The following is a 17,142-nucleotide window of genomic DNA, read 5'->3' as shown; positions in this document are numbered from 1 at the left end:
GGATGAAAAGTATGCCATTTTCTCGAGCAGCCAGGATTAGTAGTGGCTGCCCGAGTGCCAGGTGGAAGCAAAGAGTGCTGTGATTGTTTAGTGATGCCTATCTTGGGTGCAGGAAGGGAGAGAGGATATGCATGATGTACATGCATCATCACTAGACCAGACCCTCCTCTGAGCTCCCTATCTCTGTTCTCACCTCTGTTCTCACAGTATTGCCAGTCCTCTTGCTAAAATAGTTTTGATCAAGGCTCCATCCAGCACAATAATGAACCAAAGCACTCATGATTAAGGGGGTCAATGATTGACTCCTTAGCGTGGCATCCAAGAACCTCCTCAATGAGGAACTAACTTGCCTGTTTCTTATTATTCCCAGCAGACTTACCACTCAACATGCTCTGTCTCTTAGGCCTTCAAACATGCTGTTCCCTCTGTCTGCCATGCCCTTCTTGTTCTCTGGGGTTGGCCAACCTCAATTCTTCCTTAACTTCCTGAACATTCTTCCATTTCACACCTTTCCTGTGAAGAATTCCCATCTCCCCCATACCTAGACAAAGGCACCAGGATATACTAGAACAAACAAAAGTGAACGGTCCCTTCAGGAAGATGTCTCACTTGGCTCCATAGCCTGTTACCCCCAGATTCTAGCCTGTTACCCCCAGATTCCCTGAATGTCAGAGGGTCCTGGATACGGTGAGATGCACATACTAAAGCTGAGCACTCAGCCCTCTGACCCAGCAATCCTGCTTCTTGGTGTTCACCCAGTAGAAATGTGTTCACCCAAAGGCGTGTGCACGAATGTCCATCATAGCACAACTTGTAGTATCCCAAAGTCAAAACTACCCAAATGCCCGTCACAAAATAAATTGAGGCCTTTTTGCACAATGGGGTCCTACACAGCAGTGGAAATGAACGAGCTACCACCCTAAGCAACCACATGGGGCGATGGGGGCCGCAGGTGAGTGGAGGCAGCAGATGCAGAAGGGGAAGTGCCAAGCAGGCAAAGTGAGTGAGCCTGGGTGTTGGGTGTTAGGGTGGCTGTCACCTCTGGGGAGGAGGGGTTGGGGTTTGGGAGGGGCCTTGTGGGAATGCTCTTGCTGCTAGTGATGAAATGCTGTGTCCTGTTCTGGGTGTGTTTACGTCCAGAAAGTTCATCGAACTTCATGACCACTTCTGATTTGTGTGATTCCCTGGATGTATATTATGAATATAATCGCTTACTTATAGACCAGACGGGGATTATGCCAACAATGATGTATTCAGTCCAATAGACTTATGGAGCCTTATTGACTGTCAGGCTGTGCTGGACACTGGGGGTTCAGGAGGGAGATAGTCATTGTCCCTGTTCCTAGGGGTTTAGGGGTCAGCTGGTACTTGGAAATTATCCCAATCTAAATACAGCAGCTTTCGTGGCAAATGGTCAACTGGAGAGAACCACTGCCCACCCATTTCCTGGCATGAGAATAACTGGGCTCATGGTTACTTTGCTCAGAGGTGCCTTGGTTGCAAAGGCAGCGACCCAACTCCAGCTTAAAGGGGACTTGTTTGAAGGATGTCCACATAACTCACAGGTTGGAAGAACTGGGGAGGAGGCTGGACTTGCATGTGGGACAGAGGTCATCCCTGAATGTCAGAGGGTCCTGAGAGCCGACACCCGGTGCGTGGCTTCCTGTCTCACCTGCCCCGATGCATTATTGACATCCTGCTACCCAGAATCTCCCCTCCCATGGCCAACTTTAGGGTTATTGTTTCAGACTTTTATAAAAGGACTCTAAGATCTGCTTTGGGGACAGTCATGAGTCTGGTTGCTGTCAGGATGGTGTTTTCTGGAATCGACTTCTCTTTGGACTTACCGTTTGGTCTCAGGGATTTGAGCCCTTTTGATCTTTTCAAGATGAAAGTCTTTGTTAAAGCCTGTGAGCTCTCATAGCTGATGGGGGGCTGGAATGTAAAGGGCAGCAGGGGAAAGCTGGATTTCCAGGCTCTGCGTTTCCTTAGGAAGCCCAGTGATATACATAACGTTTCCTTTATGGGCACGGGAGACAGCAATGCCAGACACTGATGTTAAAGTGCAAGACTTGGGTAATCACCTATGGTTTAAAAAGCTGGTGTAAAGATGTCTTTTCTCTCTAAAAGTGCATATAGGCTCCCATCTAAACTTTAGTGGTGCCAATTAAATTGTCAATCCCAGGAAGAACTGGTGTGGAGTGATGCTATGGAGTGGTTCCCACATAAAGCCGAAACCTTGGGAAGACGTGACTTGGTATTTGGGTTGGACATTGAATTATTCCCTGCTCTTTTTAAAAATGACCATTCTTTCTTTGATAAATCACAACATTATTTCAGAACATACGATGTGGGTTTCAGGAAGAACAGAATGGCAACGTGGCTCATGCCTCTCATTGTCTTAAAATAATCAAAGAAGGAAATTCACCCAGAAAGCCAAACCAAAGAACTTGCACGAAGTTTACTTGGACGCTTTATTCCTTTGCCATTTTTTTAAAAAGAAACTTTATAACCTTACTATCTTAACTGTCTGATATCTTCAGTGTCTTAACAGTTAAGATGCATTTAATCTTATATGTTAGAAAAGTTACATATACACTTGCTACAAAGAACTTTATATGTATGATTAATTATGTATCAATGTTTTCTTTCTTCACTGGGTGTGTGGCTTTAGTAATTGTACCTGTGTCAATGTCATGCTTATTAAACGTGTCCGTATTGTTTGCTCTATTGCACTTTTCCGCCAGATAAAGTTATCTTGGCTGAACTATGTAAATACTCGCACACACACTGCTTCTTCTGCACTGACATTCTCCCAGCTCACTGTTTAGAGGCTCTGTAACAACGGCCAGCACAAATTGCCGGGCTCTGTTGTAAGTGCCGGCCCCTCTGGCCTCCCAACAGCGGTGTGAGAAAGGGTCATTACCCTGGAGGAAGGGGGCACACACAGAGGGTAATTAATAAGCTGGCTTAGCCACACAGCTGGTAAGTGGCACAGCTGAGATGGGAACTCAGGCCACCTGGCTCCAGAGAATGTAAAGGTCAAGAGTGTGGATTTTGGAGTTCAGCCACTCACCTAACTTGTGACCTTGGGCAAATTACTTGATTCCCTGACCTCAGTTTCCTCATCTGTAAAATGGGGATCCATCCCGCCTCATGGGGTCCATCAGATTGGCACAAGCTCCTCTGTGTGAGACCATCACAGAGCAAGTCTCGTAAACATGCTTTCTCTTTTTCACTTCTGGGTTCTTCATCCTTCATTATTGTAAACTGACCAGGGCTCCCAAACCCTCATTCTCTGCACAGTTCGTCACTGCCTGCTGATAGGAGGTGTTGGGGGTGTGGCCTGTCCTGGCACTGGGAACAGGGAATCTGGGGTGTGTTGGAGTCTGACTGTGTTCCGAGCATCGAGCATCGTGCTGGGCTCCTCTGCTGAATGTGTCCGCACCGCGGACCTTTCTGGCCTTCAGAGGTTGGGCTCTGCTGGGGGAGGCCGCTGGAAGCCGAGGCTTTATCTGTGCCATCTGTCAGCATGGGGGCGGGGACTGGCCTGTGGAATGCTGTCCTGATATTCCACAGCACCATGTTAACTCCCGAAATCGGGAATGTCTGAGGGCGTGTTTCCAGGAGTGGCCAGAATGGTGGGGTGGGGGCACCTGAGCGGCCACAGTGCAGGGAGCCACAGGAAGGCAAGGTTCAGGAAGCAGGAAGGGCCCAGTGTCGCATACTGCTCATGGCAAGAGGATGACTGTGGTGTCTTTCGCATTTAGTTAAGGGATGGTCTTTGGCTTCGGATTGGGTGCCTGGGGCACTGTGGGGTGCCTTCCCTGGGAGCTCCCTCACAGGGGCCCAGAGTGGGGGCTGTGTGGAAGCACCTGACTGCTCACTGGGGGCACAGGATTTGCTCCAGGGGGTGTTGCCTCACTGCTCCTTCCCAGCCCCTGCAGAAAAGCACTGAGGAGGCCACCCATGTCCCCAGTCTCTGCCCGTTACTTCCTAGCCAGGCTGCTACTCCTCCAGGCACTTAGGAACGCTCAGGCACGGCACTCTGGGAGAACAGCGTGGCAGTATTACAAAGCTGAACACGCACGGTCCACTTCCTGTGTGCCACCCAGACTCGCCCAAATGCAGGTGCCGAAGGCTCCTGGCAGCACTGCTCTTAGAGCCCGGGTTGCAGATCCCCAGGCGCCATGAACTAGAAGGGACATGGCCATGGGACAGTCAGGCTGTGGGTTACTCACAGCAGTGAGGGTGCGTGAGCGTCCACAGCGATAAGGATGAATCACAGTAACCTGGGGAGGGGAGGAGCCAGGCGCAGAAGAAGGTACCGTGTTACCCCTGCTAGAAGGTTCAAACACCAGCACAGCTCACCTGTGGCTGGAGGTGGGGTGAGGAGGGGCGCTGGCCACGTCTGTTTCTTGATCTGGAAGACGCTTCCTTGGGTGGGTTCGCTTTGGGACCCACCAAGCTGCACACATCTGGTCGGCGTACAGACTGTGCGCTGTAATCTGATGAAAAGGTTCTGACACACCAGCAGAGCAGCTCCCTTCCCAGCTGTCAGCACTGCCACGGAGATGCGTGGCCAAGGCTCGGTTAGGGTGCACCTGGCTCTGAGTCCCAGCTCTGACTCTGGACAGGCAACTCGACACCTCGTGGGTGTCAGGTGCATCTCCTACCCACGTGCAGGGGTGCATGAGCTTGAGGGGTGAGAGGACTGGCCCAGGGCATTTCCACAGTGACAGAGTGGAGGCTGCTTGCCATGCCCCCCAATTCCCACGCCCTGGTCCCCTCCTGAGGCTCCTGAAGCTTCCTGGAAGCTGCCACAAAAGACCTCTCCCTCCCTCTCTGCCTTCATAGATCCGAGTCCCCATGGCCAGGTCTTTTTATTTATTTATTTATTTTTTAAATATATTTGTCCTGATTTCAGAGAGGAAGGGAGAGGGAGAGAGAGATGGAAACATCAATGATGAGAGAGAATTATTGATTGGCTGCCTTCTGCACACCCCCTACAGGGGATCGAGCCCACAACCCAGGCATGTGCCCTGACTGGGAATCAAACCGTGACCTCCTTTCATAGGTCCATGCTCAACCACTGAGCCACGCTGGCTGGGCTCTGTGGCCATGTTTTGCCATCAGATTCAGCCTTTCCTTTTTCTTGGACTGGGTAGAAGAGAGGTGCTCCTGTGGGTGTGAAGTGGGGTGTATGAGGACAGCTGCAGTCGGTTCTGGAGAGCCCTTCCCTCTGGCCAGCTCTCCCATGGAGCCCCGGGTTCCAGAGGCTGTGGTCCAGACGCGGGGCCACTCTGTGCCGGGCTGGAATCCCCTGCCTCGAGATGTCACCTGCCTCCTCAGCTCAGGAGGGAGCAGCCCGAGGGGTGGCTCATTCCCCAGTGCCCCTGCCCTCACCCCAGTATCTTCTCAGTGGAGACCTGGGGCTGCTGGTGCCGTGTGCCTCCTTCATCAAGCAGCCCATCCTTACCTGCGGCAGCCCTAGCCTGGCCAGGAGCTCTCGGGTCCACTGGGCTGCAGCGCGCTGGCCAGGCTTCTCTTCTCATCTGGCCAAGCTGCCCCCACCCCTACGGGAAGTGCAGCGGGACTGTCCCAGGAGATGGCAGATGCTGCAAATCCTCCGGAGCCTGGCCTGCCCGGCCGTTCTGCATCTTCCCGAGCTTGTTCCTCCCAGCTCCATCCCTGCTCCACTTGGGTCCAGAGGATGCAGGGCCCGCAGGAACCGCAGGTGCACCCCTAGGACCAGTCCTTGGGCTTTCGCCCATCTCGGTGTTTATCCCGGCAAAGGGGACATGCTCTCCTGGTCTGGAGTCACTCCTGTGTCAGGGAGAAGCACTGAGGTCCTTCACTTTATTTTGTCCTGAAGTCATCTTCCACAGCCCCCGGCCATGCCGTCTCTTAAGAAAGTCTAAGTCTGTGGTTGTAAACCTGGCTGCTATGAAAAGCCTGGGCGCTTTACAAAGTACCGGGTTCTGAACCCCTTCCCCAGTGACACCTGCAGCTGGTTCAGAGTGGAGAGAGAGCAGCGGCTGCTGGAGCCAGTGCGCCATCTCCCCGCCCCACTGGGGAAGCCGAGATCTGCGAGATGGAAATTGGCCAACACTACAGACGGGGTCCCAGAGGGCCTGTTAGGAAATGTTTACCAGCCCAGCCGTGGGCCAGGGCACCGCTGTTTTTTCAAAGCTCCCACCGTGATTCTCACCTGCAGCCAGCGGAGCACCAGGTGCGGAGGGACCCGGAGAGGCAGGGTGAGGTCGATGTTGACTAATCACAGCTCATAGTCATCTAGCCCTACCAGAGGTTAAGCTACTTATGTGAATTAGATGACTTACCTCTGACCACAACAAAAGAAAGAGGATTATTCTCCCCGTTTTTTAGATGGAGAAACTAAAGGTACGGGAAACTTTGTCCAGGCCATTCAGCTAGTTAGTCGCTGAGCCTGGATTCAAACCCAGACCTGCTCTGTGGGAACCGGAGCCTTCCAGGCTGCCAGGACAGCTGTACTCACTGCCCACCTCTTCCCAGCAGGTGGATGCAGAGTCACTGCCCTGGCTTCCCAAGGGGGAGCGTTAGGCTGCAGCAGGTCGCCGGGGCTGAGCCGTTACCACCGGGGTTCGCTAACAGTGGGCACACCTGCATCTAGCTTAGGCCAGATGCTTGGCCTCTGAGCCAGGAGCGTGCAACCAGTTACTAATGAGCTGTCGGTGCCGGTGTGTGTTTTTCCCTTCCCAGTGGAACACGACAAAGAGTTTTTCCACCCGCGCTACCACCATCGAGAGTTCCGGTTTGATCTCTCCAAGATCCCGGAAGGGGAAGCCGTGACTGCAGCTGAATTCCGGATCTACAAGGACTACATCCGGGAGCGCTTCGACAACCAGACGTTTCGGATCAGCGTGTACCAGGTGCTGCAGGAGCACTTGGGCAGGTGGGTGCTGTGCTGCTGCCTGGGAGGGATGCCGAGCTTCCTCCAACTATAGAGGAAGTGGTGGCAGCCAGAGGGTGGGGTCAGGTTTCGCAGGGTCAGTCCTGGCTGCTTCCACTATGTGCAGGCCCTGGGCTGTATATCTTTTTTAAAGAGGTTGTATGTTTTTTTGTTTTGTTTTGTTTTAATGTCACTATTTCTTAAAACTATCACCATCCAAGAATCCTGTTAGGAATAGGGGATGGCCAGTGAGCCTGAGGTTGTGTGACTCCAAGTGGGTATTTAGGGGTGGTCTGGGTCTGGCTTGTGTTTAGGGGCATGGAAAGTGGGGGACGGAGAAGAGGAAGAAATGTTTTTGAAGGTCTACCTTTCTTCCCATTTGTCACTCTGAAATGCAGCACATGATGTCAGGTGACCAACTAAAGTGGCCATTTATAATCATCTTAGGGGACAGAAACCCCCAAACTCAAAATAAACAGGCAGAGAACTCTCAGCCTTCCAATGTTCAGGAGAATAGGAACCAAACACTGGTGTTGAAAGACTTTAATTTTTGAGACCCTTTAGTTTCAAGCTCTTCTGGGAGGTGAGAGTGGCTGGGACGTCTGGCAAGTCCACTCTGCAGCTCCAAGGTGCCGAGCCAGGGTCGCATACTACCCGCTGGCTGGGTTTCTGGGTGTCTTAGGTCTCAGACTTTTATCCGCCTCCCCTCATACTGTTCCTTGGTAATCAATGGAAGGAGGGTGGGTGGGCAGCTCCTTCAGTGGAAGGAAAGTGGATGGGCTTTCCTTCAGTGGAAGGAAAGTTATCACATCAGGGACTTAGGGACCGTTACCACCTCGTTTGCCAAGCATCTCCATTTTGGAGGTAGTCTTCTGAGGAAACCAAGCTGTTCTTGATGTTTCTGATGTCTTGTACTCCTTACCTCATATTATACACACACCAGTCTTCTAAGGGGTCTCCCACACAGGGACCCTGATGGATTTCATACACACACCAGCCCCCTAAAGGGGCCCGCACACAGGGACTCTGATGGGTTTTAATTACTGTCTAAGGAGGCTATATCAGTTTATATTCCCAGAAGCCACATAGGGAAGGCCTGTTTCCCCCTATTCTCACCAACATGGTCTCTTATTAAACTGTTTGATCTTTGTCAGTCTGATGGTGACCAATGGTATCTCAGTGTGGATTAAGTTTGCATTTCAGAGCCCCCATTTGAATGCAGTGCCCTATGGTTTGGATGTGGGCGTGGTGCAGGGGAGGCGGCAGACAGCCTGGGCAGTCACCTCCAAGTCTCCCTAAAGTACTCAGGTGCCCCTGTTACCCCTGGTCGGCCGTGCCCTGGCTCTAGGCCCAGGCACAAGAAGCAGCATTGAGTTCCTTCTCGGGTGGCATGTGTTTGCTCTGTTCTCTGACAGGTCTCCCAGGCTCTTGAACAAGAACACGCTTGACTTTTCTCATGAAGATGCACTAACTGGGGGTGAGACAGGTGCCAAGAGGCTCTTCGTCAGGAGCACTCCATGGGCCCACTGGTGCAAAGGCTGCCAGCAGCTGCTCACCTTTCTGCCTGTGTCAACCTGCTGGCACTGTGGTCCCATCATGGTTTGAGGTGGCTGCCTCCTCGACCCTGCCTGAGATTCCCGGGGTGGGTGGAAGGCCCCGGGGAGAGGAGAGGGCCTGAGTCACTGTGGTTGGAAGAGGGACAGGTGGGGCAGCTGTCCGAGGCTCCCTGGCAGGCAGCCAGGGCAGGTGTACCAGGTTGCCCCCGACAAGCAGCTTGGCCACAGGTGATCTCTGGGGATGCCCAGCCTAGCTTTGGGTTCCTGCCTCTGAGGGTCTTGTGGTTTGCTGGGAGGCCAAATCCCTAGCCAGAGAATGTTTGAGCACCGGCTGTGTGCCATGTGCAGGCGGAAGTCAGCAGACCCAAGTCTCTGCTCTCTAGGAGCTCACGGTGGAGCAGAGGAAGGGACGTGACAGGTGCAGAGTATGAAGGGGGGCAGGTGGGGGAGTGAGGGGCGGTGGGAGGAGAGGAAAGGGCTGCTCTCTTTAGATTTCTAAATTTCCTTTCTGCACCAGAAAGAAGGAATCTAGTCTCTTATTCTCCAGAAGTTAATGCAGAAGCAAAACAATCCTATTATGTAATTCCCCAGGTGGGATAACCAGCTATTAAGAGTGTGGATTTGAATCCCAACAATGTATACCAGTGTGGTCTTGGGAGGCATCACCCCTGGGAGTTTGTTTCCTCCGTGATACAATGGGGATCATGATAGCATTTACCTCTCAGAGTTGTGGTGAGGATAAAGGAGGTTAACATGCTTACTTATAACATAGTAAATGCGCAGTAAAGTTTTATTAATATTAGTATCATCACCATCACCATCATCACCATCACTGTCACCACCATCACCATCCTCCCACCACCCTCCCCGTCACCATCATCGGAGGGAATGCAGAGCCTGCTTAGGAAAGTGCCAAGCTCCAGGTGTGGCTGTGGCACTGCTTTCCCCTCTGCTAAATCTCTGCGTTGTTCAGTCTTCATGGGGATACAAGCCTGAGCTGGTGCAGGGGTGGGGCCCTGGTTTGCATTTCCTCCATCTGGGGCCAGGCATTTTCTTTAGGCTGAAGGCCTATGGCTGATCTGATTCCCTGAGAGGATCCTACCCTGCTGCCCTGCTGTGTGGCCAGCCTGCTCCTTCCAAGGAACTGTGGCCTCACTGCTGCCGGCCGCCCAGCTGTGCAGAGCCGGGACATCTGGCTCTCTGGCCAGCCTCGGCCTGAGCTCCAGGAAAGCCCCGGGGTGCCGGAGATTAGCTGGCTTGGGTCGGCCTCGGCGTCTCTCCCCTTGTGACAGCCACTTTCCACCAAGGCCTCTTGATCTCGTGGAATCCAGATTAAGTTCTGATAATGAGCCAAGCTGGAGGCCTTCCACGGGCCTCGGGCCTGCTTGCAGCGGGGCCCCGACAGCTGGAAAGGCACGCTGGGCCGCCCCTGGCAGGCTGTTGGCTGAGTGGGGCTGAGAGGCAGGTCTGGGTCAGTGGCCTTGGCTCCACTTGCTGGGAGCAGTGGGGGCCAGGGCATCTGAATCTTGCCCTCCTTTTCTGGATCCCCAAGTCCAGGGCCTAACTCGCTGGAGCCCTGATGGCTCAGAGTCCAGTTCCAGCTAAAGGTGAGGGTGTTTGGGGTGGGGGGTTGCACTAGTTCACAACAGGTTTCACTCGTGGAAACTAGATTGAGTATTTCCCATCCCCCCACTCCCCTCAGGCTTACTCTTTGAAGGGCTGCTCTGTCTGTAGGGGATGTGGGTGCTCTGTGTGATCATGGGGGAGGAGAGGGTGCAGGCCGGTCAGGGCAACAGAACCCATTCAGAGGGCACCAGTCACTGCCCAGGTCTGCATGATGTTGGCAGCTGGATGAAAATGCCCCTTGGTCCGTCTCAGGGACTTTGGCTACCAGGAGGGTGACCTCAGCGTGGTCTCCAGGGCCAAGCCTGAGTCACTCTGAGGAAGAGGGAGCTGTCCCTGCAATGGGCTGGAGAGGGCGGCTTGCCAGCTCCCTTCAGCCCAGGCAGCCCCCAGGCAATGAGGGAGGAGGCAAGCCCTGTGCCCCCCAGAGTCCTCCCCAGGGCTCCCCAGCTCTCAGCTCCCCACAGGAGGAGGTGTCACCATGCCCTCGGCAATGCCCCCACCTCTCCAGGCACTCGTGCACCTGCCTCGGGTCTCAGCTTTTCCTCTGAGAAGGTCATGGCCCCCTGAACCCGGCCCAGTGGCATCCTTGCCCCTTAACAGCGCAGCTCAGCTGCACGGCTCCCGGGGACCAGGTGAAAATGCAGTTCAGGGTCTGCTGGCTGGGGTGCACGCGTGCCTCTGCATTTCTGACCTACCCCAGGGATGTCCTTATGATGAAGCCAAGGAGGAGTTGAGTTGAGTGAGTGCTGGCGAGCATTGCAGTCCCCGCACCCCAGGGTGGCAGTCCTCAGATCCTCCTGGTTTCATCGGGCTGGGTAGGGTGAAGGACTGGTAACAAGACTGACTTTTTCTGACTTCTATCGCCATGAGCACCTCTGGGCAGGGGACACAGTCACCCTCCAGAGCACATCTACGCCTGCTCCGGGTTTGTCATCATTTGTCGTGCCGGACACTCACCGTGGTTTTGTACCTTGTACATGATCCTACGGAGACTCGTCTTCCCCATTCGCAGGGGAGAGACTGCTCAGAGAGGGAAGTAACTCGCCTGAGGTCGGGCAACGAGGAAGTGGCAGAGTTGGACTGGAACTCGGGTCTTAGATTCTGGGCTCACAGTCTTGGCCGAGACAGTGACTTAGTGCTTCCTGCTTGTATTGATGTCCTCGCCTGGGGCTCGGGCAGGGCGGCGGCGCATCCAAGCTGTGGTCTCAGCCTTGGCCACACACGAGACTCGTGGGCTTTTACAGCCTGGACTTGCAGAGGCTGGTGAGGGGCTGGGCACTGGTGATTTCCTGTGTGGCCAGGGCTGTGGGCAGGTGGCTAAGAGCCCTGCTCTCTCCTCTGGGAGCCATCAATGCCCGCGGTTGGAAGCAGAATGATTCCTCCTGATATAGCCTCTCGGTGGCCTCTTACCTGATGTCTTAAAGGCAACTGTTTTTCTCCCACAGGACTGAGCCCCAAGTGAGGTCCAGGCCCTGAGCCTGGATGTCACAGGAAAGTAGCTGGCTGAGGGTGCAGATCCCTGCGGGCTTTGGCTCTGGAGGCTTCCAGAAGCTTCTGGAGCCTTCTTGCTGCTCCTGAAGGCCAACGTGCCTGGTTCCATGTCTCCTGGCTTCCACTCTCACCACTACACCTCAGCCCCAGGGCGTGAGCTCAGGTTTGGAGCCACTTGCTCAGGAGTTTCCGGTTCAGCTCCCCTGTAGCCTGGTCAGGGCAAGGTGGGAGCAGCCGGCTGCCAGGCCCCACAGCCCGTGCGGAGGTCAGAGGGGAGCACAGTCAGGAGCAGCCTGGTCAGGGAGCCTCAGCACTCTGCCTCATCACCTTCCTCTAGGCGCGCTCCCGACCCCAGCTCGGTGCGGCTCGAGCAGAAGACCAGGGCCATTCACCTCTTTGGGTTCCCCGTGGGGTCCTCCCAGCTGTCCAGGGGCAGTGCTCTGGGAGAAGCCTGTGTCTGTGGCCCTGCCTGGCAGAGATGGAGACGCTGCGCCAGTCCCATCAGTGCTGGTCACGGCAGCCGGCTTGTCCTCCGCATCTTGGAGCCAACTGGCCCCCGGCTCCTTGTCTGCCATCTGGTGGGCCTCCGTGGGTTTTTTTATCTTTGTACCTTTCATTTCCTTCCATCATCCATCCCAAACCTGGCTTCTTAGAGAGAATATGAGCGGTGGGCGGAGTCAGTGGGGACACACCTCATTTGTTGAGTGTTCTCCATGGATCAGGCTGGCGTGGGACAGGTGGTACGCGATGTCTCATTCTCACAGTCACCTTGAGAAGTTTGTTTTCTCCCATTTTGTGGACGAGGTTATGGGCACAGAGCAGGCAGGTGACCCTCCCTAGAGGTCGAATTCAAAACCAGGTAATAGATAAAACTTGGGGTGCTGGGGCCCTACCTTTAGAATTCTGATGTAATGGTCCTGGTGTTACCTTGGCACTAAGGCACTGATGATTTTTAAAACTCCCCAGCGTGGACTTGTTTCCTGCTCAGTTCTGTCCCTTTGAGTCACCGCACCCCTCTGATGGGGGTGGAGACGCCTGTCCTGCCTCCCTTCTCGGGAGTGGTGGACATGCTGGGGAGGGGCAGCTGCGACTCCCCACAGAGAATGGATGGGGGGCCGGATGTCTTTCTGGGAGAGGAGAGAACTGGATGACCCCGAGGAGCATTTCCGAGTCACTTCCTCTGTGTCAGTTCTGTCCCCATCCCTCCACGAGGATTTGACACTTAACTGTGATGGGCAAGGTGGTCCCCTTGCAGACCTGCCTTGTGGGAAGGGCTGCTCCTTTTACATCTCAATCGATTTGGCTGTCGCCTCCCAAATTCGCCCTGTAACCTTTGCCCCTCTTTTTTTGGCAATGCCTCCCTTAACTGGGAGAAGGGAGCACCGATGGTGACAAAGGTGATTGTAGTGAGCGCTTACTATGCCGCAGACACCCGTAGTCCTTCCCCTCACAGCCCCGCGGGAGGCACCTTCACCCACCCACACCAGGCCATGGGGCCCAGTGCCACACTAGGGGTCCAAGGAAAGGGAGCCAGCCCTTACCCCCGTCCCTTCTGCTTATTACCCTGGGCTGGGGGCATACATTTTCCTTTCCCTTCATGGCAATCCAGGATCCGTAACAGTGGGGAAATGTATTTTCCACCCAAGGAACCTGAGGCAGAGAAGACAAAAGACCTGCCCTGCTGGTCCCAGCGGTGCCGACGCATCTTTTGTCCCTAGAGCCTGGCATGTAGTAGGCACTGAGCAAAACACATGGGCATGAATGGGTGAAAGGAGCCGGCCTTCTTGGTCGTGGGCTCCTTGACTTGACAGGCCATTCACACGGAGGCGCTTCCATGTGCAGCGCGGTGCCGGGCGTGGGACATGCACAGCACATACCCATTGGCTGAGCGAGTGCAGGCCCAGGAGCGCTCGGCCCCCCTGCCTCTCACCCTCCCCACACCTCCAGCTTGGCTGGTCCATCCCAGCAAACTTCCTAGTGTTCTCTCATCCAAGCTGAAGCCCGAGAGTGCCTTGTTAGCAGTCTTTCTCCAGCATCTGAGCCCAATTTCCAAAAAGTGAAAACTGCCTGTAATTATACGACTTTTCCATCTCAGGGCACTTTCCCTGTGGTGATTACAATTATATTATTTAGAGCTGGCGTGCCAGTGGGTGCCCAAGGCTGGGTTGGTGCTGGTCTGAAAGGACATGCTATGTGTGCGTGGCCCCGGGTTCCCGGCCCTGGAGTGGACGTGGGAGCCGGTGTCAGTCTCGAGAGCTGGCCATATAACTTGATCTGGGGCTTTACTTCCAAAAGCACTTCATACTTGGATCTCTGCTCGCCTATAGGAGCCTATTTTTCCAAATGTATTAACATCTGTGTTTCATATCAGGGCCTGTAATTGCTTTAGCCTTTTTGGCAGGAGACAAAGAGAATTAATATTTTTCAATTTGGTCATGAGCGGTCATCTGTAGCTGGGAAGGAAAGTGCCTGCTAGACTATGAACTCAGTACGGGTGGGGGTGCAGGCTCACCAGGAGGTCATGTTTTACAAGAGTCAACCACGGTTGAGGAAGTCCTCAGTTGAGGAAGTCCTGGGTTATTTCATGTTCAGGGCAGAAATAGGCCTCAGGGCAAATGCTCAAGGCTCTTCCAAACACCTGTTTCCTTTGTCTCCCTCCCACTAGCCCTCTAGGGAGCCCCCTCCACAATACCCAGGGCTTTCCATTTTGCCCATCCAAGGATGGCAGGCGGAAAGCTGACACCTGGCCCGCATTCCAGCACGCAAGCCCTCACTGTCCATCTGGGGCCCGAGGCAGGCATTGCTAATGGATTGCAGCACTCCTTCCTGGACCCAGCCTGAACCCTAATGAGCTCCACTGCGCGAGGCAGCGCTGCTAGTTGCTGGTCTCTGGTTGAGTTTCCCTGAAGATGACCCTGGGGCGAGGATTGTGTGTGAAACTGAGTGATTAGGAAATGTTTCCAGATAAGGTCAGAGCATGGGGAAGTGTGATAGGAGAGGCAGGCAGCCAGGCAAGGGGGCCGTGCCGCGCAGAGTCCCTGGAGGGTGCTGTAGGCTCCCTCCTCTTGCAGAGTCCCTGGAGGGTGCTGTAGGCTCCCTCCTCTTGCAGCGGCTGGAGACAGAGTTGCACCCCTCGCCCCAGCCAGGAGTCGAGCCCTGTAGGGTGGTTAGCAGCATCCCTGGCCTCCACCCACAAGATAACGGCCAGCTTTGACAACTCAGGATGTCTCCAGACATTGTCAGATGTCCCCTGCCGGCAGACTCGCCCCTCCTTGAGAAGCACTGGGTGGAGGAAGGGGTGTGCATCCCTGGATGCTCACAGGTGAAGTGGGGTTGGCCCCTGGGAGCCAGGTGGGAGAATTGAGATGCTGCACTTCTGGACAAGCCCCAGAGGAGGCTGCTGGCCCTGACCAGGTTCACCTTCCAGTCTTCTTCCTGTTGGACTGCTCACCGCTCTTCACCTGCTAAACCATCCCTCCGCCCCAGCCCTGCACCTGTGGTGGGGGCGGTGGGCTCCTTGAGTGGATCTTGGATGTAAGTGCCTTTTGAGGGACAGGATCTTTTCTCTGGCTCTTCCTCGGCATCTGGTTGGGTCTCTTTAAAGAAGATGCTTGGGTCCACAGGAGGCTTCTCTTCTCCCTCAATGTTGTGAGTTGCATATGGGTTCGACCTTTGTTTCTGAGGTGAGGCCCACAGTTCAGGGGAGTGGGAAGGAAGCTGGGGGAGTGGGAGGGAGGCCGGGGGAGAGGGAGTGAGCTTTGCATATGGGCTGAGTGAGACAGAGGAGCCCCCGGGAACCCCGTCATCGGATGTTACCCATGCATGGGCCCTGGACCCCTAAGGGAGGGATCTGTGAGGCCCGGAGTCATGATTCCTGAGCACAGAGGGACCTGCTTTGCCTTATTACTGAGGCTTCTGCAGGCACCACCCACAGGTCACCCGGTGAGGTCCCTGCACTGTGCAGGAAGCTGTCCCTCCTCCAGCATCATCCTTGTGTCCCGGCAGCAGCCCGCTGAGCTGTGCCAAGCGGCAGAGGGGGCCCGTGGCGTGAGCCCTGATACCCACAGCGTCCTGTTTTGTCTTTTTTCCAGCCCTGCCTCTGTCTGGTGGTTCTTGGGGTCACTTCTCAGACAAAGTACTAGCATTCAAGTCCTTCACTCACGATCTGTTCCCGACGATCCCCAAAATGTGGTGGAAGATGAGTGTCTGCCTGGGTCAGTGGCCTGAGGCATGCGTGGCACTTGGCACAGTTCAGAGTGGGCCGTGTCCTCAGCCCCCCTTCCTTGCCGCCACTCTTGGGGTTAAGAGCCCCCAGTCAGAATGGCTCTTAGACACCCTGTCACTTGGCATCAAGTTGCTCTGCTCTGTCCTTTGCTCTTGGAAACCTGGAATCCGGTCATCGCGACCCACGCTTATGTCTGTAGGCTCCTCTGTGAAGATCATTTTCTCGCCCCGTCTGCCTGCACATTCCACTGTTCTGCCTCTGGTTTGGAATCTTAAAACAGCCTGTGGTTCTTAAAAAAAAAAAAAAAAAAAGGTAGGAAAGATGACCCAGCAGGATAACTGTGCTTGTGTTGGTTTGTTTATTCCTTGAATGTGCGTGAAGAGGCGAGTTTACCTCCTTCTATTTTGGTCGGGAGCTGGAGGAGGAGGAAGTGGGGCACCAGGGAGCGTCTGGGAAGATGAGTCCTGTCCTCGGCACCACCGCCCACCTCCACCACAGGCCGCGCCCAGCTGCCCAGCAGCCTGGGATTCCGCGTCTCAGAGCTAGGGAGTGCTCCCACAGGCCTGGCTTTCCCGCCCGCCCCCCCCCCCCCCCCCAAGGCCTTCTGTGTCACGGCAGGTCTGTCCCAGCACTGCCATCTCCAGCGTGACTCACTTCTCGTCCCTTGGGAGGTGGAAGAGAATGATGGTCTCCAGTTTCCGGAAACTCTGGGGCCAAGCCCTGGAATTGTAAGCAAGGGAACAAGAGTCTGTTCAAGTAAACCTGAGATTGGCTTTCTTTCCCAGCTATTTGTGCCCTCTTGGTTCCTCCGGACATGAACCGATGAAGGAGCTGGCCCTGAGGAAGGCATGGCCCAAAATGGCCAAGGCGAACCCCAGACAACCGGCAGCTTCCAACTGGGGGTCTCCTAGGGGTAATTACACAGGCAGGCCCATGTCTGTGACCAGTGGGCTCAGGGTGGGCAGTGGGCTGAGGCCCTAGGGAATTGGAGGCAAATCCATTTCTGGAGACACTGAATAAGTGGGAAAAACATTCATTCTTCCCCCTTTACTAACACAAGCTACAGAAAGTGACACCAGAGAACCTCCTTGCTGGTAAGAATACTCTGAGGACACCAGCACCTCCGTTCAGCGTCTGTTTGACAGCCTGTGGGCTGTGCTGTTTGCTAGGTGCTGGGCTACAACAGCAGCAAGCAAAGCAGGACTGGGTCTTGGCCCCGAGGCACTTAAAATCTGGTGGGGTAAGCAGAAAACCCAGAGAGCTGTGCAAGCAAATTTAAACACCAGCCTGAATGCCAGAAAGGAGGGTCTTAG

At 54.6% G+C, this 17,142-nt stretch overlaps 1 protein-coding gene across 1 annotated transcript in view; it reads left to right on the top strand.

The window, feature by feature from the left end:
• Positions 1–17,142, top strand: part of BMP7 (bone morphogenetic protein 7) — an 81,977-nt gene that overhangs the window by 23,962 nt on the left and 40,873 nt on the right. The window contains exon 2 of the mRNA XM_080684562.1: positions 6,742–6,934. Coding sequence (XP_080540688.1) covers positions 6,742–6,934 — 193 coding nt within the window. The remainder of the gene's footprint in view (positions 1–6,741; positions 6,935–17,142) is intronic.

Source organism: Plecotus auritus (assembly GCF_963455305.1).
Source record: "Plecotus auritus genome assembly, chromosome: 8".
NCBI classification, from domain to species: domain Eukaryota; kingdom Metazoa; phylum Chordata; class Mammalia; order Chiroptera; family Vespertilionidae; genus Plecotus; species Plecotus auritus.
The sequence above is the reverse complement of the archived record's forward strand: the minus strand, read 5'-3'. Positions and strand labels throughout refer to the sequence as shown.